The sequence below is a fragment of the Ochotona princeps genome, chromosome 17 (genome assembly GCF_030435755.1).
Source record: "Ochotona princeps isolate mOchPri1 chromosome 17, mOchPri1.hap1, whole genome shotgun sequence".
NCBI lineage: Eukaryota > Metazoa > Chordata > Mammalia > Lagomorpha > Ochotonidae > Ochotona > Ochotona princeps.
The window spans coordinates 3,038,133-3,062,026 of NC_080848.1; the positions used below are offsets into that span (position 1 = coordinate 3,038,133).

At 61.4% G+C, this 23,894-nt stretch overlaps 3 protein-coding genes across 3 annotated transcripts in view; 2 read left to right on the forward strand and 1 right to left on the reverse strand.

Moving 5' to 3' along the window:
* UBE2O (ubiquitin conjugating enzyme E2 O) overlaps nt 1–13,704 on the forward strand; it is a 44,679-nt gene extending 30,975 nt beyond the window's left edge. The window contains exons 2-18 of the mRNA XM_058676560.1: nt 606–665; nt 883–993; nt 2,982–3,079; nt 3,727–3,790; nt 4,038–4,181; nt 4,489–4,598; nt 4,712–4,862; nt 5,100–5,572; nt 5,847–6,001; nt 6,153–6,265; nt 6,347–6,475; nt 7,010–7,099; nt 7,744–8,440; nt 8,685–8,821; nt 11,606–11,809; nt 11,902–11,959; nt 12,066–13,704. Coding sequence (XP_058532543.1) covers nt 606–665; nt 883–993; nt 2,982–3,079; nt 3,727–3,790; nt 4,038–4,181; nt 4,489–4,598; nt 4,712–4,862; nt 5,100–5,572; nt 5,847–6,001; nt 6,153–6,265; nt 6,347–6,475; nt 7,010–7,099; nt 7,744–8,440; nt 8,685–8,821; nt 11,606–11,809; nt 11,902–11,959; nt 12,066–12,736 — 3,465 coding nt within the window. The 3' untranslated portion in view covers nt 12,737–13,704. The remainder of the gene's footprint in view (nt 1–605; nt 666–882; nt 994–2,981; nt 3,080–3,726; nt 3,791–4,037; nt 4,182–4,488; nt 4,599–4,711; nt 4,863–5,099; nt 5,573–5,846; nt 6,002–6,152; nt 6,266–6,346; nt 6,476–7,009; nt 7,100–7,743; nt 8,441–8,684; nt 8,822–11,605; nt 11,810–11,901; nt 11,960–12,065) is intronic.
* Nucleotides 1–23,894, forward strand: part of QRICH2 (glutamine rich 2) — a 159,731-nt gene that overhangs the window by 64,266 nt on the left and 71,571 nt on the right. The gene's annotated exons all lie outside the window — the stretch shown is intronic.
* On the reverse strand, nt 14,923–19,156 carry SPHK1 (sphingosine kinase 1). The gene is made up of 7 exons (XM_058675735.1): nt 19,006–19,156; nt 18,539–18,847; nt 16,756–16,965; nt 16,314–16,463; nt 16,097–16,191; nt 15,882–15,997; nt 14,923–15,667 (listed from the first exon to the last, which is right to left on the reverse strand). The coding sequence occupies exons 2-7, from the start codon at nt 18,609–18,611 to the stop codon at nt 14,923–14,925; spliced, it is 1,389 nt and encodes a 462-aa protein (XP_058531718.1). The 5' UTR covers nt 18,612–18,847; nt 19,006–19,156.

Sequence of the window (23,894 nt, forward strand, 5' to 3'; positions counted from 1 at the left end):
ACACTTGGCCTGCTTCCAGGGTGATTACCTTTCCAGCCCCAAGTCTGAAGCAGGAAGGCCTCTGCCAGTTTCGTGGCTTGGGGTCTTGGAGGTGTGCGGCTGCAGAGACCCACCCATTCCCATGACTGGGGAAGAACTCCAGAGGAGTGCCCTGGGCTGTGGGACAGCTGCTGGATGCTGCTGAGGGGCGGAAGGGTCAGGTTGCTAGGGGCTGGCCGGCTGCCAGCAGGCAGGCTAGGAGTGTGAGCGAGTGTTACTCAGCAGCCCGCCAGGCACTGCAGCCTGCAGATAAGGAGCAGACTGCCGCTGGTCAAGAAGGATAGCCAGAGGAGCCGGGTTCAGGGTGACCCCACTCAGGCAGCATCCCTCACGTGGGTCAGAGGGCAGGCACTTGATGTCAGGAGAGAAGGGCTGTAACTCATGGCGGGTCATCATCACTGCAGGCCGTCTGTGATCTCAGCCCGATCAGGAAGCCCTTGGGGAGAGCCACTGCTGGGCTCCATGGGCTATTGGGAGGATGGGGAGCCTATGAAAATGCGGGTGCTGTACCTCACGGGTTGGAAAGCGAATGTCTGTCTCCCACCCCTGCCCGTTTGCTGTTACAGCTGAAGCTGGAGGACCGCTCTGTGGTGCCCCGGGACGTGGTCCGGCACATGCGCTCCACTGTGAGTCCCACGTTCCCATCCTGCCCCGGGCACGGGGGGTGTGGGGTCGGAGGCGGAGGGTGTGGACCCTGAGTTGTCTGGCCTGGTTCGTGGTCCGGCACATGCACTGCACCGTGAGTCCCATGTTCCCATCCTGCCCCGGGCACAGGGGGTGTGGGGTCGGGGGGTGCTGTGTGGCCGGGGTCAGCCCTGGGCCTGGACTCTCCTGCCTCCCCAGGACAGTCAGTGCGGCACAGTGATTGACGTCAACATCGACTGTGCTGTCAAGCTCATCGGCACCAACTGCATCATCTATCCGGTCAACAGCAAGGACCTGCAGCACATCTGGGTGAGCCGGCCTCCAGGGTCTCCCCGCAGCGCCCCGGGTCGCATGACGGGGCCCATGGCTCCCAGCAGCCGGCTCTTCCTGTGGTTGTGACTGCAGCCCCAGCACGGGCACCCAGGCCGTTGTCTTAGCTTGTTCTCCTTTCTATTCCAATACTCCGTGAAGAGGCTCTTTGTCTTCACTGATGTATTTTTTAAACTCTCACTTCCCACATGCTGTCGATCCTGGCCCTCAGCGTGGAAAGCTCCTTGCTCCTCCCCTCTTGGCCTTCGCGCAAAACTCCACTTTCCCATCCATCTCCTTTTTTCCCTGAAACATCTGAGAGCAAACTAGAGATCGAATGCCTCAGAATTCACCCGCATGCAGCCCTGGCATGGGCTGGCAAGAGATGCCCCTGGCACATCATTGTCCGTCCTCGGAACCTGTGCGGCCCTGGCAGGAACCACATCCCTTTCCTGGCCTAGGTGTTCCCCTAGTGTGCCTCTCCTGGCTGGGATGAGTGGATGGCATGGCCAGCATGCGCCGTTGCGTGCAGGGCAGGCCTGCCACAGAGGTGCCACAGAGCGCCCCGACTGTGGGTCCCTGGCCACGGCACTGCTGCAACTGTGTTTTTGCTTTGGTCTCTGGTCACCCTTTACTGTAAGTGGTAAAACGTGCAGGAACAAGTTCCAGGAGTATGTTAGGAGACTTACTCGTCACAGCCCCAGCCTCCAGGCTGACTGCTAGGTCCTGCATCACGTTCCTGGCTGGCTGCATGCTTTCCGCACCGGCGTGGACCTGAGCTGTTTCCCGATGGTTGTTTTGTGACATTAGTGAGCTAGCTCTGGCCCGGGCTGCCTTTTATGGCCCTTTCATGTGACCTTGTCTCTTGTCTGCCTTTTTTTTTTTAAGATTTATTTTTATTGGAAAGGCAGATTTACAGGGAAGGAGAGACAGAAAGATCTTCCTTCCATCTGCTGGTTCAATCCCCAAGCGGCCGCAACAGCCGCAGCTGAGCCGATCCAAAGTCAGGAGCCAGTAGCCTCTTTGGGTCTCCTACATAGGTACAGGTCCCAGGCTTTGGGCCATCCTCCACTGCTTTCCCAGGCCACATGCAGGGAGCTGGATGGGAAGTGGAGCAGCCAGGACACAAACTGGTGCTAATGTAGGATTCTGGTGTGTGCAAGGTGAGAATTCAGCCATTGAGCCGTCACGCTGGGCTCTCTTCCTTTTTCTTACACAATGAGCTGTGCCAAGGTCACATTGTGTTTCTTTTTTTTTTTTAATTTATTTATTTTTATCGGAAAGGCAGATATACAGAGAGGAGAGAAAGATCTTCCGTCTGTTGATTCACTCCCTAAGAGACCTCAACGGCTGGTACTGTGCCAATCCAAAGCCAGGAGCCAGGAACCTCAGGTTTCCCACATGGGTGCAGGGTCCCAAGGCTTTGGGCCGTCCATGACTGCTTTCCCAGACCACAAGCAGGGAGTTGGATGGGAAGTGGGGCCACCGGGATTAGAACTGGCGCCCATTTGGGATCCCAGCGCGTTCAGGGTGAGGATCTTAACCACTACACTATCGCGCCAGGCCCTCACATTGTGTTTCTGATCCAGCCCTGGGATCAGCCAGTTCTTTCTCAGGAGAACGTTATTCTAGAAGCCCAGATCTAGGTGCAGGGTGTGCCAGTGGCTGCCTGGCCTCCTGGGACAGCTTCCGGTGCATCATGCACACACAGCCAGACACGCCCGCACCTAGCCCTGGCCTGCTAAGCAGGGTCATTCCCACGCCCTCTCAGTGGGAAGCTGGCGCACGCCGTCCTCAGGATGTTGCTGATCCAGTGACAAGAGCACACTCGTCCACACTGCCAGCCGCCTCTGCCATCCACACCGCATCTGGGAAGGGGCACTGGGGTGCAGCCCAGAGATCCTGAGGGAGGTCCAGGCAGCGGTGAGCTGCTCTGCCTCTGCCCCCATCCCAGTGGACCTCACTGACGCCTCCCTCATCCCCTGCAGCCCTTCATGTATGGGGACTACATTGCTTATGACTGCTGGCTGGGCAAAGTCTACGACTTGAAGAACCAGATCATCCTGAAGCTCTCCAATGGTGCCAGGTGGGTGTGGCCCTGGCTGGGCCCTGGGAGGGCAGGCGGAGCGTTCCTGCTGGGGCTGGGTTGCCAGATGCAATCAAGGAGAGTGACAGGTGCTGCTGGCACTTGGCCTCTGGCATCTCAGGGCCTAACCCTGTGCTGCTCTCCGTATCTGCCGTGGCTCAGTTCTGCTGGCTTGAGACATGCCATCAGTTGGAGCCACTCCCCTGGGCTGCTGGGAGATCCCAGACTCCTGCAACAATGGCCGAGAGGACAAAGCTAGGGCCTCAGGCCAGGTCCCCTGTGTGGGAGACGGGGACACAGTTGCCTAAGCCATCGTCTGCCATCTCCCTCGCACGTTAGCAACAAGCTGGGATCAGAAGCCGGCTGGGGATTGAACCCAGACACTGATAGAGTGGGGCTGTCCAGAGAAGGAGAGAGATTACTTCTTCTTTTCTCTCTGCTGATTCGCGCCTCCAGTGTCCACAACAGCCAGGCATGAGCAGGAAGCTGAATCAGAAGAGAGCAGCAGGGATTCAAACCAGTGTCCATAATGGGAAGCTGGCCTCCCAGACAGCCTTGCTCTCTGGGCCTTGCGGCCACCCTGCTGACCCCTCTTTGGTCCTGGGCGGTTGTACACTTGCAGATTGAGCCCCCACTTGCTGTTTCAGGTGCTCTATGAACACAGAAGATGGTGCCAAGCTCTACGATGTGTGCCCGCATGTCAGCGACTCGGTACGTTCTCATGGGGTGCTGGTGCTCACTAGCCAGCTGCACTCCAGAGCTTCGGTCCCTTGGCCAGCAGCACGGACCCTGCAGCGGGACCTGGCTGGGGACACAGAATGAGGTGGGATCCATCTTGTGCCGTCCCCGGGGCCCATGTGCACCCTAAAGAAGGGCTGCTCCAGGCCTGAAGGGTTGGGTTTGGGCAGGCAGAGAGCTAGTGCCCCAAACGGACCTTGCTCCCTCCCCAAACCCCCAGGGTCTCTTCTTCGACGACTCCTACGGCTTCTACCCGGGTCAGGTGCTCATCGGCCCCGCCAAGATCTTCTCCAGCGTCCAGTGGCTGTCGGGGGTCAAGCCGGTGCTCAGCACCAAGAGCAAGTTCCGAGTGGTGGTGGAAGAGGTGGGGGCCTCAGAGTGGAGCTGCTGCCCCCTTGTGGTGTGCACGGAGAGCACAGCCTGCTCTGCCCTGCTGCTCTAATAGAGTTTGGAGGATGGGGGAGCACTTTCCAGGCGGAAATCCTCCAGCTAGCTCAACCTCAGGGCAGGGGAGGTGTCCCTAACAAGGGTAAGGTAGGGCTGCCAGTCAGGCCCTGCTTTGCTGAGTCTGCACCAGAGCCTGCAGCCGGAAGGTCCTCTTGCGTGCCTGGAGGGCAGGGGGCTGCTCTCAGACCTGCCCTGACTGCTGCTGTGCCCCTACCCGGCCCCAGGTGCAGGTCGTGGAGCTGAAAGTCACGTGGATCACCAAGAGCTTCTGTCCAGGAGGCACAGACAGCGTCAGCCCCCCGCCTTCCACCATCACTCAGGAAAACCTGGGCAGGTGAGCCTGGCTGCGCCCAGGGCCACACCCTGGAGCAGAGGGTGTGAAGGGCCGAGGACCCGACCACCGACCACCACGCCACCACGGCGACGGTCCCTGCCTCTCCCCTCCAGGGTGAAGCGGCTTGGCTGCTTTGATCATGCGCAGCGGCAGCTCGGGGAGCGCTGCCTGTATGTCTTCCCTGCCAAGGTAGAGCCAGCAAAGATCGCCTGGGAGTGTCCAGAGAAGAACTGTGCCCAGGGGGAGGGCTCCATGGCCAAGAAGGTATGTCCTTGGGCCTGGAGGTTGGTGGGCATGTAAGGAACCAGCCTTGAGCCATTTGCGTAGCTGGGATGGTCTACGCATTAAGTCTCAAGGTGGTCCTAATGACCTTGCTGGCCGCTTGGGTGCATGGACGATCAGCCCCCAGACTGGAAAGCAGGGGAGCGGGATGTGCCATGGGCCCATCATGGGTTCAGGCCACCTGCTGCCCTCCAGCTCTGCCCCTGCCGTCCCTCACAGGTAAGGCGCCTCCTGAAGAAGCAGGTCGTGAGGGTCATGTCTTGCTCCCCGGATACCCAGTGTCCTCGGGACCATTCCACGGAGGACGCAGACAAGAAAGGAGAGGCCAAAACCAAGCGTGAGCCGGCTGCTGCCAGCCCTGAGGGGACCCCTGAGATGCCCGCCAGCCCCGTGGAGATGCGGGAGGAGGGTGTCGAGGAGCCCGCCGAGGCCGGCCAGCGGCCGCCCCCTTTCCTGCTGAAGGAGGGCGGGGACGACAGGCTGCAGTCGGTGGAGCAGGATGCAGACGACGAGGCGGCCGACGACACGGACGACACCAGCTCGGTGACCTCCTCGGCCAGCTCCACCGCCTCCTCCCAGAGCGGCAGTGGCACCGGCCGCAAGAAGAGCATCCCCTTGTCCATCAAGAACCTGAAGCGGAAGCACAAGAGGAAGAAGAACAAAATCAGCCGAGACTTCAAACCGGGAGACAGGTGAGCTCAGCACTGCCCACCACGTGGCCTGAGGTCCGCGGGCTCGGGGACAGCTCCGTGTGCCCATGAAGATGACCCGTGGGGGAGGAGAGGTAGCAGGGTTCAGAGTGACCTGCGCCCCACATGGGTCCTGTCTTAGAGGAGGCCTGAGCTGCAGGGGGCCTTGAGCAGGGGTCACGGTCTCCTCCAAGCCAGGAAGGGGGTGTGGCCCAGCTGTCCTTCCCCGGGGAGGCAGTTCTGGGGGCCCCAGCTTGGCTCACTGGCCTGCTTGCAGGGTGGCAGTGGAGGTGGTGACCACCATGACCTCGGCCGACGTGATGTGGCAGGACGGCTCCGTGGAGTGCAATATCCGCTCCAACGACCTCTTCCCCGTGCACCACCTGGACAACAACGAGTTCTGCCCTGGGGACTTCGTGGTGGACAAGCGGGGTAGGACTGGCTTGCTGGGCAGCCCACAGCAGTGGGGGCTGGGGGGCTTGCCAGGGGACTTGAGGTCCAAGCTAACATGAGGCTTGGAGAGACTGGCCTGTGGCAGGTGGCTTACAGGCACCCCCTTACATCATCTCCTCTGACTCCCCAGTCCAGAGCTGTCCAGACCCTGCAGTTTATGGCGTGGTGCAGTCTGGGGACCACATCGGGCGCACCTGCATGGTGAAGTGGTTCAAGCTGCGGCCGAGTGGTGATGACGTGGAGGTGAGCGTGTGCTGTCCGTTCCTCCAGGCAGGCTGGGGGTGGGTGGGCTGGCCTGCCCCTCACGGTTCTCCTGCCTCACAGCTGATTGGGGAAGAGGACGATGTGAGCGTTTACGACATTGCCGATCACCCTGACTTCCGCTTCCGCACCACTGACATTGTCATCCGCATTGGCAATGCCGAAGATGGGGCTCCTCACAAGGAGGATGAGGTACTGGCCTGTGTCCTAGTTCTGATCTCTGCTTCTGGCCCCGCAGCAGCTGCAGTCTCTGGGGGTGGCACCAGGTGGCTCCTGGAAGTCCCCCTGGTTCACTGTGGCTTTGCTGCTCAGCCCCATCTGTCCCCAGGGCCCTCCTGGCCCTGTAGGTACAGCTCCTGGAGGGGCTGGGTCCCCCACTGCCAGCCCCATGAGCATGCTGTGGAGTGTGGAAGAGCTGGGGAATTGGGGGAGCTTTGGGCAGATCCCAGGTAGGGGAAGAGTGGGGACCAAGTGCTGAGGCAGGAAGCACTGTTCTGCAAATGGCAAGAGGTCCAGAGACCAGAATGCATTTGTGAGTGGGGCCTCAAGAGAGCACACAGAGAAGTCCTGAGCCACAGGCAAGTGCCATCACAGGTCCTGCTCCCTAGTCCTAGGTCCTGCTCCCTAGTCCTAGGTCCTGCTGTGCCCACTGCTGGAGCCTTCGGTAGCACTGGCCCTGGCCTTTCCCAGGAGGCTGCCCCTGACCCCGTCCCCTGTGCCCAGCAGCCGTCGGTGGGCCAAGTGGCCCGTGTGGACGTCAGCAGCAAGGTGGAGGTGGTATGGGCTGACAACTCCAAGACCATCATCCTGCCCCAGGTGAGACACTCAGCCGTGCCTGTGGCCCCCCGGGATGCAGGCGCTAGCTGCCCCCGGTTCCTAAGAACCAGAGACATGCTCAGACCTTCCTAGTAAGATCCCAGAGCAAGTGCAGGGAGGGCTGGCGTCCTGCGCAGAGCCCCGTGCAGGCATGCATCCCACAGGCCAGGTGCATATGGGCTTGGACCAAGCTCCCAGGGTGAAGGAAGGGGTGTTCAGTGCCAGTGTCAGCCACTGTGCTGGGTGTGGAGCAGAGTGGGTGTCCTCTTGTTTCTCTCGCCCCCTGCTGGAGGGGTACTTCCTGCCTCTCGTGTGTGTGGGCCAGGCCGGGGAAGACAAGGGCTTGGCCCCTCATCTAGACAGCTGTTCCGGGGTCGGGGGGAAGAGAATCTGACCTGGCCAGCTCTCCCTCCACAACCCTAACTGACTGGAGCCCTCTTGGGCAGGAACTCAACTGGGACTTTGATTCTGCTGAGGGTGGACTGTTCTCAGAATCCTAGGACCCCTAGCACAGAGTCCTGAGCAGAAAGGGAGTGGAGAGGGTGGGACCACCAGGCCTGGTAAACCCCATGATCACTGCCTATAAGGACGAGGGTGGGCGGCGGCGTCCATCTGGATTCCCGTTGCGTTCCCCCCTGCCCCAGCACCTGTACAACATTGAGTCAGAGATCGAGGAGTCAGACTACGATTCCGTGGAAGGCAGCACCAGTGGGGCATCCTCGGATGAGTGGGAGGATGACAGCGACAGCTGGGAGACGGACAACGGGCTGGTGGAAGATGAGCACCCCAAGATAGAGGAGCCCCCCATCCCACCCACTGAGCAACCAGCCGCACCCGAGGAGGACAAGGGGGTGGTGATCAGCGAAGAGGCTGCCACGGCTGCCATCCAGGGCGCGGTGGCCATGGCCACGCCCATGGCAGGACTGATGGAGAAGGCCAGCAAGGACGGGCCCCCCAAGAGCTTCCGGGAGTTGAAGGAGGCCATCAAGATCCTGGAGAGCCTCAAGAACATGACAGTGGAGCAGCTGCTCACCGGCTCCCCTACCTCCCCGACCGTGGAGCCCGAGAAGCCCACACGGGAGAAGAAGTTCCTGGACGACATCAAGAAGCTGCAGGAGAACCTCAAGAAGACCTTGGACAATGTGGCCATTGCAGAGGAGGAGAAGATGGAGGCCATGGCAGAAGCCGAGCGCAAGGAGGACAAGCCTGAGGGCCAGTCCCCGGTGAAGGCCGAGTGGCCCAGCGAGACCCCGGTGCTGTGCCAGCAGTGTGGTGGCAAGCCCGGCGTCACCTTCACCAGCGCCAAGGGCGAGGTCTTCTCCGTGCTGGAGTCTGCACCCTGTGAGTCAGCCTCTCCCACTCAGCCCGCCCCGCCCCCCACAGCTGCCCTGGCGGGGAGCAGCGTCCCCAGTGTGGTCACACCCAGGAGCCGGGGGAGGGGGGTGGGAGGAGGCTTGTGGGTGTCTGCAGCTGTCTGGATAACCAGGAGACCACTCCCACTGGCCCCATTCTGGGGGCAGCAGGCAAGTCAGGTCCCTCCAGAATGAAGGACTAACTCTTTCCCCCCATTCCCTGCCCCCCGCAGCAAATCACTCATTCAAGAAAATTGAGTTCCAGCCGCCAGAAGCCAAGAAATTCTTCAGCACAGTGCGAAAGGAGATGGCGCTGTTGGCTACCTCACTGCCTGACGGCATCATGGTCAAGACTTTCGAGGACCGAATGGCAAGTGGGCTGATGGTGTGGCGTGGGCGGGTGCCTGGGCTCGTGGGTGAGAGGCCGCCTCCTGTGGATTTATTCAGGTGAGAGCTGGCCCAGAGCCATGCAGCTGCACGGCCTGCAGGGCCGGCAAGCACCTGGCATGCCACAAGCAGCTGGGCCATGTAGTGCCTGCCTTCCAACCTCTCGTCAGAGATTGGCATGGAATTACCTCTGCAACTGTTACCAGAGTCAGATCTTCTTGACAAAAGGGAACCCCATGCACAGAGTGGCAGCTGCCTGTGGCCACCTCGGCTCCGAAGGCCGTGGCCGTCGCAAGTGCATGGGCCTGCTCCCGGACGCCAGCCTCCTGCTCTCAGTTCTTACGCGTCACCCCGATGCCAGCTCTCTGTGCGACTTGCTCTTGGTGCCAGAGTGTGTTATGTGACAACATCAGCAGGTTGCTTTCTTGCTCCAAGGGCCACACTCAAGCCCTGCCCACAGATTCCTGTGGTGTGGCTCATGCAGCGTAGCTGGCCACCACACGGCCGCCTTATGTGCCCACTGCTTTGCTGCCAGGCTGGTGCGCTGGGGTCCCATCTCCCAAAGGCCGTGGGAAGAACAGGCGAGCTGTCCTATCAACCACTGCCTTCCCTAAGCAGCTGTTCCTGGGCCTCTGCTCCTAGCCAGGCACGGTCCTAGACCCTGGCCTATTCTGGAAACACACAGATCCCTAGGAATGGGGAGCTACTGGGGCCAGCAAAGCTAGGGCCGGGCAGGGAACTTGGCACACTGTTTCTTCATGATGTTTTTTTTGTTTTGTTTTGTTTTAAGACTTACTGTTAAAATTTTTATTGGGAAGGCAGATTTACACAGAAAAGGAAAGATAAAACAGTCTATCCACTGACTCACTCCCCATGTAGCCACAGCTGTCAAAGCTGAGCCGCTCTGAAGCCAGGAGTCAGGAGTGTCCTTTGAGTCTCCCACACGGACACAGGCCATGCTCTGCTGCTTTGGCAGACCATTAGGGAGCTGGACAGGAAGTGGAGGCATGGGACATGAACTGGTGCCCATACAGGATCCCAGTGCTTGCAAGGTGAGGATTTAGACACTGAGCCATCACTCTGGCTCCTCTTCTTGAGTTTTATTTATTTTATTTTAAAAGATTATTCGGGGCCCGGCGGCATGGCCTAGCGGCTAAAGTCCTCGCCTTGAAAGCCCCGGGCTCCCATATGGGCGCCGGTTTTAATCCCGGCAGCTCCACTTCCCATCCAGCTCCCTGCTTGTGGCCTGGGAAAGCAGAGGAGGACGGCCCAATGCATTGGGACAGTGCTTCCGTGTGGGAGACCTGGAGGAGGTTCCTGGTTCCCGGCTTTGGTTCGGCGCGTACCGGCCGTTGCGGCTCACTTGGGGAGTGAATCATCGGATGGAAGATCTTCCTCTCTGTCTCTTCCTCTCTGTATATCTGACTTTGTAATAAAATGAATAAATCTTTAAAAAAAATAGAATAAAAAAAATAAACGATTATTCTTGGACCTGGCATAATAGACTAGTGGCTATATCCTCACTTTGGATGTGCTGGATTTCATATGGGTGCTGGTTTGTGTCCTGGCTGCTCTGCTTCCATCCAGCTCCTTGCCTGTGTGGCCTGGGAAAGCAGTGGAGGACGGCCCAAGGCCTTGGGACCCTGCAGCCACATAGGAGACCCCAAGAGGCTCCTGGCTCCTGACTTTAGATCGGCTCAGCTGTGGCTGTTGCGATCACTTGGGGAGTGAGCCAGCAGACATGGAACATCTTTCTGTGTATCTGCATTTCCAATAAAAGTAAATAAGTAATGTTTTATTTTTTTATTTTTTTAAAGATTTATTTATTTTTATTACAAAGTCAGATTTACAGAGAGGAGGAGAGACAGAGGAAGATCTTCCGTCCAATGATTCACTCCCCAAGTGACCGCAATGGCCGGTGCTGTGCTGATCTGAAGCTGGGAACCAGGAACCTCTTCCGGATCTCCCACACAGGTGCAGGGTCCCAAGGCTTTGGGCCGTCCTCGACTGCTTTCCCAGGCCACCAGCAGGGAGCTGGATGGGAAGTGGAGCTGCCAGGATTAGAACCAGCGCCCATATAGGATCCCGGTGCGTTCAAGGCGAGGACTTTAGCTGCTAGGCCATGCCGCCGGGCCCAAAGATTTATTCATTTTAATTGGAAAGGCAGATTTACAGCGCGAAGGAGAGACAAAGATCTTCCATCAGCTCGCTGGTTCACTCCCCAAGTGGCCAGAGCTGGAACTTCCTCCAGGTCTCCCATGTGGGTGCAGGGCCCTAAGGCTCTGGGCCGTCCTCTACTGCTTTCCCAGGCCACAAGCAGGGAGCTGGATGGGAAGTGGAGCAGCTGGGAGATGAACCAGTGCCTATATTGGATCCCAGCACCCGAAAGGCAAATACTTAGACACTGAGCCATCGTGCTGGGTCCTGTTTTTTAGTTTTAGTTATTTTTGTAGATCTGGCCATCTCACTCTGCTAGGTATGCCTGTTGTGTCCAGGCCTCACTTGGAGCCTGGCAGGAAGACCCTGCGGAGTGTGTGTGTGAGGCCTCTGCCCAACAGGCACTTTCCTGGTCCCCTCTGGCCAGCAGGTGCCCAGATGACTGACCTCCGCTCTGGTGGTCTCCAGCAGGTCCCCTTAGGCCATCCTGGGGTGATGTCCCCCCCGGCCCACAGAGGCTCGGTGCGGAGATCCTGGCACTCGATTGCTCTGTTACTGGCCTGGTCCGCGTCTCGGAGCCCCCTCCAACCACAGCCCCCTCCGCCCACAGGACCTCTTCTCCGCCCTCATCAAGGGCCCCACACGGACCCCCTATGAGGACGGCCTCTACCTGTTCGACATCCAGCTCCCCAACATCTACCCAGCTGTGCCCCCCCACTTCTGCTACCTCTCCCAGTGCAGTGGCCGCTTGAACCCAAACTTGTACGACAATGGGAAGGTGTGCGTCAGCCTGCTGGGCACCTGGATCGGGAAGGTGAGTGTGGGGCCAGCATCCTGGCCGGCGGAGGCAGACAGGGGGCAGGCAGGGTCTGAGACAGAGTCCACAGTACCGTGTTTGTGTTGTAGGGGACAGAGAGGTGGACAAGCAAGTCCAGCCTTCTGCAGGTGCTCATCTCCATCCAAGGTGCGGTGGGACTGGTGGCGGGCTCGCAGCCTGGCCGTGCCCGCGGCGGGGTGGCGAGGCGAGGCAAGGACTGGCCGCCCCTGAGGTAAGGCGTTCTTGCCCACAGGGCTGATCCTGGTGAACGAGCCCTACTACAACGAGGCCGGCTTTGACAGTGACCGGGGCCTGCAGGAGGGCTACGAGAACAGCCGCTGCTACAACGAGATGGCGCTCATCCGCGTGGTGCAGTCCATGACGCAGCTGGTGCGGCGGCCGCCCGAGGTCTTCGAGCAGGAGATCCGGCAGCACTTCAGCACGGGCGGCTGGCGCCTGGTGAGCCGCATTGAGGCCTGGCTGGAGACACACGCGCTGCTGGAGAGGGCCCAGGGCCTGCCCAACGGGGTCCCCAAGGACCAAGGCTCCCCGGAGCCCCCTGCCATGGCTGAGCTCTCGGACTCGGGCCGCGAGGACCCCGAGGATGGGGGACTGGCCCCTGGGGAGGCCTCGCAGGGCTCCGACTCAGAGGGGGGCGCACCGGGCCCGGCCTCGGCCAGCAGGGACCCCACAGACCAGGCTCCGGGGACGGCACCAGACGCCTCTGTGCCACCCAGCGTTAAACCAAAGAAACGGAGAAAGAGTTACCGGAGTTTCCTGCCTGAGAAGAGTGGCTACCCTGACATCGGCTTCCCCCTCTTCCCGCTCTCGAAGGGTTTCATCAAGAGCATCCGGGGTGTGCTGACGCAGTTCCGGGCAGCGCTGCTGGAGGCAGGCCTGCCTGAGGTCACAGAGGACAAGTAGCCCCAGGCCCAGAGGAAGGGGCATCACAGAGGGCGAGGCCAGCTGCTGCCCGCTCCCTCCCTCGCCTGCAGCCTCTCCCCTGCCCATCCGTCCCCTCTGTCCCCCAGTGCCAGCCCCCGCCCCGTCCCCCGGGTGAACGTGGCGCTGAAGTGCCAGGAGCGTCTCGAGGTGCTGCGGTTCCCTTTGCGCCGATGTGGGACCCTGCCACAGGCTTTCCGCTCACTGCCCCCGGCAGAGCGTCCCAGCTCTCGTCCGCAGGGCACAGGTGGCGTGCTACTGGGGCCTGGGGCTGGCTCCGCACAGACCAGTGGGAGGGTGGATGTGGCTTGCATGAAGGGTAGGTTGTCCCCGCAGATCCCCTGGTCCCCACTGACCTCAGCAGTCCCTGTAGCCTCCCCATGTCCAAGTCCTCCCTTGTCCCCTGACATGGGCATTGTCTCCAGGGAGCTGTAGCTGCTGTCCCTGACCCCTGGCGCCACCTGGCCCGCTAACTGCATTATAGCCCTTAGGCCTGTTGGACTGGCTCTCGGAGAGGTTGGGACCAGGTGAGGTGGAGGATCATACGCAGGAGGGGGGTGGCCCCTGCAGAGACTGCTCTGGGTGCCTTGCTGTGCTGTCTGGGGCTGGCAGGGGCATGCATCGTGTGGACTGTGACAGGTGGCGTCTTAGCCCCACAGGCTGGGGCAGCAGCACACAGCTGAGGCACAGGCGGGAATGCTGGGAGGTGGCCTGGGGAGCTGGCCCTGGCAGCCTTTGGCTTCCAGAGTCTGCAGGCTCAACCCCAGAGGGAACATGCGTGTGAGTGCTGGGACCTCCCCGAGACAGACCCAGAGGTTTCCAAGTTTTCTAAGCTTTTGATAATGTGAAGCTCCAGGTTGAAAAAGCTGTTGAGCACACTGCAGCTCTGTAATTTTTGGTGTATGTATGTAATATTTAAGGTTGGAAAAAAGAAATCTCAGAAGCAAAGATATTAACTCTTATTAGAAAAAAAAGACAAAAAAAAAAAAAAGCCAAAGCATGATGCGTTTTGTCAGCCTTAAGTGGCTCCATACCTGTGCGCTGGGCCCCCAGGCAGCCGAGCCCGTGGGGTGGCCGGGACTGGGGCGCAGAGCCGCGGCCGTGGCCGTCTGCAGGGGCACCGTGAGCGGCGAGGCTGCACTTCCAGCGCGTTGTGTGGAGATGTGAATGCTTCCTGCTTATACGATCTGTATAAAGTGCTGTGTGATTCAACTTTTTTTTTTTAACTTGCATTTTTTTTTTGGTTGGCTCATTAACAAGACAAGGTGACACCATTAAATCTGCCTCTGCCATTCATTTGGGCTCTGTTGCCTTCGTGTGTATGTGTGTGTGTGTACACATGTGTACCTGGAACAGTCCCTCCCCTGGGAAAGGAACCTTGTGGCCAGCCAGAGGAGGTGCCAGCTTCCCTAAGTGGGTTGGGGGAACAGGTAGCACCGGGCGCAGCACCTTGCCCCTGCCTTGTCCACATGCCCCTGGCATCTTTCATTTCCACTCCCAGGGTTCAGGGGATGAGGGTCACTGCTCGTGCCTCTGGGCGGGGTTCATTTCTCACTACTGGAGTTTTCCTGAAAAGTCAGTGCGCAGCTGTGTCTGCCTGCCAGCAGCTTGCAGTCCCTAGAGGCCTACAGCTGACCCGGGCTCAGCCTCTGCAGATTCTGAGCGAGCTGGGCTGACATGACAGCACCTGGCAGGGGCGGGCAGGCTGAGGACAGGTGCAGGTGGGAGGGGGAGCCACTCGGGAGTCGCCATAGCCAACATTCAGAGCTCTCATGGAGACCCCTTGCCCATTTCCCTCATGCCTTGAATTTAGAGACATGGTCCTTCTACTAACCCACCCCTGCAGCACCCCATTTCCTCTCCCCAGTCCCTAGAACAGAACCACCAGAGTGGGAAATGTCACTTTATTCAGGTTTGATTCATGGGGTGGGCTCTCAGAGCAGGAGTGAGTGCCTCCCACAGGCAACTGGCCCAGCCAGCTGAGTTTGTGGCTCTTGGCAGGCAGAGCCTGTCTGTCAAAGCACACAGCCACCACCTCCCCACTCCTCCAGGAGTCCCGCAGCGCAGCGTGGTGTACACACACACACCCAAGTCCCGGGGAAGGAGGGACGACCCGGGAAACAAAGGCACAAGTGCCCTGAAGTCACAAGGTCTCTTGGGGGGGTGACTTATGCCGGGGCCCCCCCACAGTCACTAACCACCCAGAAGGAGTTGGGGTGGACCTGACCCTGCACGGCCTGGCTGACCATCAGCTCCCCATCCACAGCAAACACGCCCTCCCCGTTCTTGGGCTCCAGGCGGAAGGCCACCACGGGCACGTGGACCAAGTAGGGGCAGTCGTACTCCATGTGCCTGCCCTTCTCCATGGCCAGGAAGAGGCGCAGCAGCGAGGCCCGGGACACACCTGCCCGCATGTAGAAGAGGTGCATGACGCCCGCCGCGCAGCGGCCCATGGGGGCTGCAAACATCTCGCTGCCCAGGTGTGAGTGCAGCAGAGCCAGCACCAGCACAAAGTCCTGATGGGGCACCACGGTCCAGTGGGCAGGCACTGGCTCTTCCAGGGAAACGAGGTGCTCATCCATGGGGCCCTGCTGCCGTGCAGTGGCGGGGGAGCCTGGTGTCTGGGAGGCGGCTGCCCGTCCCGCGGGGAGGTAGGCCAGGCGACCATGGTAGGTGCGCAGGGCTGCCAGGCGCATAAAGGTGCCCACCGTGAAACGCATCTCCCCCAGGCACCGGTACTTCTCGCTCTCCAGGTCCACATCGGCGATGAAGCCCCAGGCCAGGCTGAGCACAGAGAAGAGACGCAACCCGGATGCTGTGCGCAGTGACAGCAGGTTCATGGGCGACAGCAGCCGGCGGCACAGCAGCCGGGTGCAATTGGTCAGGAGGTCTTCGTTGGTCACCTGCTCGTAGCTGTGGAGGAGACGGTCAGATGGCACAAAGCCGGAGCCCTGTCCTTCCTCCTCCAGCAAAGGTCTCAGAGAGGAGGAGACAAGTTACCGGTGCAGGCAGCCGGGACCCCCAGCCCAAGTGGAAATGGAACTCAGAAAACCTCACGGCCTGGGTGGGGCCTGGGGGAGGGGGTGCCCAGAAGAAAAGTACTCCTCTTGGGTCCCTGGGCTCTCACCCGGCATAGTGATTCAAGGAAGCTGCCAGCGCGTTGCCAGAGCCTGCCGGAAGGCTACACAGGGGCTTGCGGATGGCGATCTCCCAGTCGGGCCGCTCCATGAGCCCATTCACCACCTGTGGGTGCAGCAGCGCCCTGAGCGCTCTGAGCAGCCGCTTGGCCCGCTGGCCCCACCGCGCTCCGGAGAGGCATCGGCAGCTGCAGGGTGGGCTTACCTCATGCATCAGCCCATCTCCAGACATGACCACCAGCGCGTCCCAGCGACCCAGCTCCTCCGCACGCACCAACTCCCGAGCGTGGTTCCTTCGCTCTGCAGTGGGGGAGAGCGGGGGGTTGAGGGGTTCCACGGGTAGCTTTCAGCCTCCACCTCCCCTCCCCCAGGAAGGGGATGTGCCCTGCACCCCGCATACCCTGCCTCAGGGAATCACTCACCCGTGAGCATCAGCTTGAAGGAGACCTCGGCTTCCTCCAGCAGGGGTTGCACGTGGCTGCGGAAGAGCTGCAGGGCCTTGCCCTTGCCGCCACGCGGGTTCAGCAGCACCAACACGCGGCAGGGCCGGGGGAGACCCCGGGGGCTGCTCGCTGAGGAGTAACCAACCGACGCCGCGTTCTTCGTCGGCCGCTAGGGGGACCAGGCGGGATCGCGCCACCCCGGGAACCTGCCCAGTCGGCGCGGGCTCCCGGGGTGGGGGCGCCCCTGGCGCCCCTTTAGTTGTCCCTCCCCACCGGGTTCCGGCCTCGCGGGATCGGGAGGAAAGAGTCTTATCCCGAGCAGCCCTAGGCCCTCTCGTACAGGCAGCTGGGCGTTGTGCGTTCCTGGTGAGGGAGAGGGGGATCCCCCTACGGCCTGCCCCCAGCTAGGCCGGTAACAAACCTGGATCCATAGCTTCGGCCTGTGGCTCCCACGGCAGTGCCGTGCCCTGTGCCGAAGAGGCGCTGCCCGTGGCGGCCGCTGTCTCTGCTGCCTTCAGCTCCTTATCGCCAGGGTCCAGGCGGGCGTCGCGGGGCCGGCTGTGGGGCGCGCCCTCCCCGAACCGAGTCGGAACTGCAGGGTCCCCCGGGTCATTCTCTGCGGCGGCTGCATCTAAAAGAGAAGAGGAGCTGGAGACCCCGAGTTGCGTGCGGCTCCTCCCAGGTGGGACCGGCGGGTGCGCCCCGTGCCTGGGACCCCATGTCCCTGCCTCGCCTGCAGCCCGTGGGCAGGGAACCTGGGAGGTTCGGAGAGTCGAGCTCAGGTAGCATCTCAGGCGCCATGTCATGGGCCTGAGCCCCCAACCCCCGAAGCCAAAGGTCGCTGCCCTGAGTTGGGGGGCTTTCCTCTCTGGGACCTCAGTTTTTCTGGTGCCACCGATGAGTCAGAACTCCGTGGCTCCCTGGCTCCGACCAGCGCAGTGTCTCACCCCGCGGGGATCCCAGAGGGTGGGGAGTCCAGTTGCGTAAAAATCCCAAAACTTGAGCGGTCATCACGGAGCGGGAAGTTTAGGAAGAGGATTCCCGCCCGCAGCTAGCTGCTTCGCCTCTTCCCTGCCTCAGCCCTAGCAGCTGCAGCTTCCTCGCGCGCTTCCGAGGGCTCCGCTGCAACGGGATCCGCGCCCGGATCCCCCAGCAGCTGAACCCGGGCCGCGCAGCCTGCCGCCGCCTGCCCTCGCCCCAGCGCCAACTGGGCGCGAAGGCCTCACGATGCGTGGCCTAGTTCCCCGGGGCCCGGTGAGGGGCGGGCCTCCGGGAGCAACAGGCCACAAGAGGCCCTACCCAGTCGGTCCGGTTTGCTTGGAGAGAAGCCACTGCGGTTCCCTGGAGTGGCCTGGGGCGGAACGCTTCTCGCCCAGGGCCCAGCCCCGCATCTGATCGGCAGGTGGAGCTCCGGGCTGGTACAGACTCGCGGGCTCACTCCCTCTGGCCTCAAACTTTCCGCCCAACTTGGCCGCTGCGCGCCGCGGCGATGGGAGGGCTCTGGGCGCCGGCCCGGCCACGCCCCCGCCTTCCCGGAGCTCACAGGGGAGCCCGGCGCCTACTCGGCCTTCCCGGCCCAGCCCCATCACTGTCCGCGCACACGACCGGGTCACGTGCGGCCTATTGGCTAGGGCTCCTGGGGCGCGACTGTGCACCCCCGCCGCTTGTAACGGGAGCGGCGCGGAGACGCGGGCGAAGCATCGAGTCTCGGACCCGGCCGCTAGCGGCGCCCGGCGGCTGCAGCCTGTGCCGGCAGCGCGCAACGCGGGCCGGGAGAAAACCTGCCCGGATGCCCAACATCTGAACGGGCTTCGGGCGCGCGCCCTTTCACGCCCCGGGACAAACCTCGACGCCGTCCGGGGCGAGGGGTGACGACCAGTTTACGCCGCGGGAGGCAGGGATGAGGAGCCCGCTTGGCGCCCCGGGACTTCGAGGCCACGCCCTTGCCAGGTGCCCCTCATCCGGGTCGGGGCATCTCCCGCCTCCCGGGGCGTCCTTTGCTTTTCCACCCCCGCACTCTCCGAGGAAGGTTATTTTTAGCACCCCGGCGTGCAGCCTGGCCTCTGAGCCCGAGGCAGTCGGGCGTACCGTCCACAAAGCCACGGAGGCTCCGAGCTGGAAAGGGAGGCGGGCAGGGGAGGGCCTCGTCAAGAAGCTCAAAAGTTGGGATCCTTGCCCCCGGAAGGGACACCATCGAGGCTCACCTGGGCCAGAGCAGCTGCCCGCAGCGGGCGATCCAGGTCCTCGTTGGTCACCCGCCGGTGAGGCGCCTGGCATCGTGGCAAGGCCCCGGGGATCGGGTCCCGATTAGAGCGCCAAGCTGGGCGGGTGTGGCCCCCCAAGCCACCCCTGTCCCCCGCGGCCAGCGCGAGGCTGCGAAAGCGCGCAGGAATTCTCGCTTAGTGGAGACCGCCGGGGACGCGTGTGTCAGTGTGTGAGCTGCACTTCTCCCGGAGAGGGACCGAAGGTGCCCGCTACCATCTCGAGTGAAATGCCCGGGTTATTTGCAGCGCCTGAGAGGAAGAAGTTGCCACGGCTGACGTGGTGACTGCGGGCCAGGTAAGGGGTCAAGGATAGGAAAAGCCAAGCCCCTCACCCCCCTTGCGGAGGCAGAGGGATTGGGGGGAGGTTCCCAAGCCCTCCCGGCTGCAGAGAGCCCTGGCGCGCGCACCTGCCCCGCTCTCCGCGCACACGCGCTTCTGCTCCTGGCTTCTTAAATGGAGAAGAGGCAGGTCCGGGACGAGCGCGGAGCCAATTAGCCGGGCGGCGCCCTGAGCTCGGGCACGCCTCCACGGCACCTTCTGTTCGCGAGGACCCGGGCGGCCCGGCCGCGTTTCCTAACTCTCGGTAGTGGGTGGAGGGGAGGGGACAAGAGGATGAGCCTCGGGGGTCTCCGGGCAGGGTGCGGTGGCGGGGGTGGGAGACGCGGTCCCTTGGACCCGCCTTGGCTTCTTTGAGCGCCTCACCCTCCCCGGCAGCCCCAGCTGGGGTCCTGGGCGCCCCGAGCGAGTGCCGAGGTGGTGACTCAGCGACGCGCTCACGGGTGGAGAAACTCAGCGACCCCAGGAACGCAGGCAGGCGGAGTGCAGTGGTGTCGCCAGCCCCACCTCTCCACCCCCCGCCCCGGGCCGGCGCCGCGTCCGCAGACTCCGGTCCTGCACCCCGGCCCCCTGCCCCCACTCCCCGGGAATCCGGCGCGGGCAGGGGAGGGCCGCGCTGCAGCCGCAGTGCTGCTGTCACGCTGTCACGCGCTGCGGGGACGCGAGCGATGGCGGGAGGAAGGGGCCCCGCATGGGAGCCCCGGGCCGCCGTGAGCCGCCCCCCCCCCCCCGCCCCACGCCTGCCTTCCCTCCTCCGGCTCCAAGCGAAGGTGAGGGGCTGGGTCTGGCTTTGACTACTGGAAGACGGGTGGCGGGGAGGGGTGGGGAGATCTTGGGGGGCCCTCATCCTTCAGCTAGAGCTCGGAGCGGGGGCAGCGCCAGTTCTGGAAGGCCCAGTGGGAGGAAGGCGAACTGACCCCGGCTCTAGGGAACACAATGACCCCACTGTCCTCCCTGCCACCTCGCCCAAGGCCCACAGTGCCGCCTGCTCTGCCCTGTGCCTGCTTCTCCCTCGCCTCCGCCAGTCGCGGTGCCTCTGCTAAAAACGCTGTTCCTTTTGCAAAGAAGTTAGCAGCACCAGAAAGACCTCCATCATCCCTGGCCAGGAGCCTGGCAACCCGCGGCTCGGCTTGGACAGCTAGGAGAAACAAGACCCTGGGAAGTGAAGAGCCCCAAGCACAGCCCCCCAACCTCAGACCAACTCCTTAGAGAGCTAAGCAGCTGCCACAACCCTGATCCAGGGACCCAAGAGGCCAAGCGCCGTGTGGCAGTGGTCCTGGGGAGTAGGGGGTGGGCAGGCTTCTGGCTGTTGCTCCTGCCCAGGCCGGTCACTAGGTCCCTCTGAGAAAGCAGATTGGCTCCCAGCAAGACCCACCAGGGGCCTGCCATGGGGGCGGGGGGCGTGGGCCAGCCGCGTCTGCCAGCCAGGGCTGGGCTTCCCAACTGTACCTGTCACACAGGTGAGAGGGGTTGTGGGTCTGTCTCCCCCGGCCTCCCCAGGCAGGCACACCTGAGTGCCTCCACCTGCCTGGGGTAGTTTTGTTTTTTCTCTGGAGAAAACAGGCAGGCATTCATTCATGTGCCTGGCCTCACTGGTCACCTGGGAGCGAGGCTGGCAGGTGACTGGCTGTTAGTGGGAGGGACTCCCGGCCATCTCACCTTGGCCTGAAACTGCTTTCCCTGCAGGTTCCAGCTCTCCAGCTGCAGAGCCTGCCCTGACCTCAGAGTCTTCCCTGTGGCGCCGCTTTACTGCCTGCCAGGCTGCAAGGGCAGGGGCCAGGCAGACGGGGAGGCGGCCAGTCCTGGCAGCTCTCTTTAAGATTTGGTGTTCCTGGACTGGCCTGTGTGTGGTTTTCCATTCTAGGAGTTTTCCTAGATGTGGCTTCCAGGTTGGCCAGGGCAGGCCTGGCGGGCAGAAGGGGTGCCACATGCTAGCACGGGGGGATCTGGGTCAGGGGGCTGGTGGTGCAGGATTCCTGGCCGTGGGCAGTGAGGGTGTGCTTTGGCCAGGTTTTCTGGTTCTCTGCAGCTGTGAGCAGGGGGTGGCGTGGTCTGCTTTATGGATGTCCTCCCTGAACCAGGAGGCCCCAGGGCTCTGCCTCCCACATGCTCTCCTCCCCTGAGCTGCAGCTTCCAGAACATTCTCAAGGCAGGTGTCTCTGTAGGCCATTCTTGTTCCACCCTGAACTGTGGGAGTGTTGTTTTGTGTGAGTTTCCTGGGGACTTGGAAAAACAGAAACACATTGTCTCCCGGGTTCAGGGTCACGGTATGGGCAGCCTTGGTTCCCAGGGAGGCTATAGGGGAGGTCCTGTCACTCATCGGCACCCCGGGACTCGCACAGGTGTCACCCTGCTCTGACCCGTCCGTGTCTGCAGCTTCAGGCACTATTCTCCCAGGGCAGGAGTTGGCCCAAGGTTTGTCGTGAGATTGTGGCATCCTTCCTGGGCCTCTGTGGCTTGTTCTTTGCCAGTTGTCACTGACTCCGGGAGGGAAAACCTGCTTGATTGGGAGCTAGGAGTGTCTTTTTCTTGTTTTTACCTCTTTTCACTAAATGCTCATCTCAGAGCAACCGAGAGAGATCTCACTCTTAAATGCCCACAACAGCCCGAGCTAGGCCAGGTAGAAGCCAGGAGCCCCATCCGTCTCCCCCTAAGGGTGGTGGCGGCCCAAGCACCCCAGCCATCCCGGGCTGCCGCCTTCCCAAAGTGCATTTGCAGGAAGCTGGATTGGAAGTTGAGCAGCCAGAAATGTAGGGAGTGGCCCTTCAAAACAGGGTGTGACCCCTTGGTGCAGCCCGGGACAATATCAGGTATTCTGGGAGAGGGATGGAGAACTTGCTTGCACAGGTGTGGCAAGAAAGGGTGTCTGGGAGGCTGGCCTGCCCTCCTACTGGCATTGCTAGTGTATGGTCCTCTGAAAGCTCCTTACGTCTGTGTGGAAGGCACAGGCTCCAGCCTGGCACCTCCACTATGCCTTCTTTTTTTAAAAAAGATTTTTTTTTTTTTAAATTGCAAAGTCAGATATAAGAGAGGAAGAGAGACAGAGAGGAAGATCTTCCATTTGATGATTCACTTCCCAAGCTGCCACAACGGCCGGAGCTCCAAAGAGGCCAGGAGCCAGGTCTCCCACGCGGGTGCAGGGTTCCAAAATTTGGGGCCGTCCTCAATTGCTTCCCTAGGCCACAAGCAGAAAGGGAGCTAGATGGGAAGTGGAGCTGCCAGGATTAGAACCAGCGCCCTTCTGGGATCCTGCTGTGTTTAAGGTGAGGACTGTAGCCGCTAGGCTACCACACCAGGCCCTCCCCCATGCCTTCTGCCTCACCGCTCAGAGTTGGCACCGGGGCCACAGGCTCCTCGGCCTCCTGAACAGATGGGTTAGCTCCCCAGGCCTTGGAAGAGCTGTGCTGAGTGTTGGACACCATGTTCATGGGTTCATAGGGAGTCCCCCTCAGCTTTTCATTCTTGTTTTTCCACCAATGTTTCAAGGCCTTCCTGTGTTAGGTCCTTACTGCTGTGCTCATGGAAAACCATGGAATTTTCCATGGGGGGGTGATTCGAAGTCGGTGGCGTGCCTGCAGGCAGTGTGCCCTGGCGCTTCCAAGCTTCCCAAGGCCACTTGCACTCCTTGGCTCAGGGCCCCCATCCTGAAACATGGAATCTTCCAAGCCTGCTCTGGCCTCCACTTGGCTGTCCCATTTCTCACTGCCAGCCTGTAAGGACCCTGCCGGCACAGGGACCCCGCTTAGATATCCCCTTCCCGGGACTTTCAACCTGGTGCTAACTGTGGCAGCCCCGTTGCTCCACGGGGCCGTGTGGGATGACAGCGCAGACATCTTGTGGTGCCAGACACAGATGGCCTGGACAGTAGTCTGGGAACTGTGTCCTGACTTGGCTCCAGAACCTTCTCTGCCAGCTCTGTCCAAGTGAATATAAGCCAGGAGCTTGCTCGCCCTCCCCCCACGGGGCGTGCTGGCTGGGACCAGCATGCGGTTCTGAGGAGTCTTGTGGTGTGGAGCTCCTCCCTGTGCCAAGAAAGCTCAGGTCCGTTTTTGAAAATGATCTGAATGGGAGAGACTGGCATCTTGGCTAAACTTAGTAATTGCAGGACTGCAAAACCCCAAGTTCTCACCCACAGCAGGGGGAGAGGCACACTAGCCTGCTCTTTGTGGGCCTGGTAGGATTCCAGCCCAGCCCCCCGCTACTGCCCAGGGTCCCCCAGGTTCCTGGCAGCTCTTGTCCTGGGACCACAGTGGTGAGGCTGCAGTGGGCCAGCAGGCAGCAGGACTATCCTATGGGCTCCTGCTGACATTAGCACTCTGTAAGCACAGCCAGGGCTCTGGGATCCCACACACTCCACATCCAGAATGCTCGTGGGGGTCCCTTCTGCCAAGGCCCCAGACAGGGACAGCCCCTGGCCCACTCAGCTACGTCCTGCTCACTTGTTCCTATGATCTCCTTCCAAGAAAACCTCCAGAGGCAGCCATATATGTCACTGCCCTGGCCAACGACCAGGGCAGTTCCCACCAGGAAAACCGCACCTGGCATGTGTGCAGCTGCAGAACAGAAAACCAGAGCTGCTTCTGTGTGCAGCAGGGAGCGTGGGACAGAAGGGATGGGCGTGCCAGGGGCAGGCGTATGCTAAGTGCTTCCCCCCCCCCCCCCCCCCGCTCAAGCAAACCAGCAGGGGGCTGGACATGACCCCAAGCCAGGCCATGTCTTGATGACAGCGCATGGACATCCATCCGTGGGGGGCAGGAGGAGAGGGGAAGGGGAGTGAAGAACATTCTCGCTGTGGCCCCAGACAAGCACCCTCGTGCCTGCCACACCCTACTTCCATCCCTGGCTTGTTCCTCTCTTTCACAAACCTGCAGCCGCCCAGCATCCTTCACTGAAGCCAGTCACTGCAAGTTGGGGGTGAGGTGGGGACCAGGGCAGAGGAGGGAGTGGCTGCCCCGTTTGT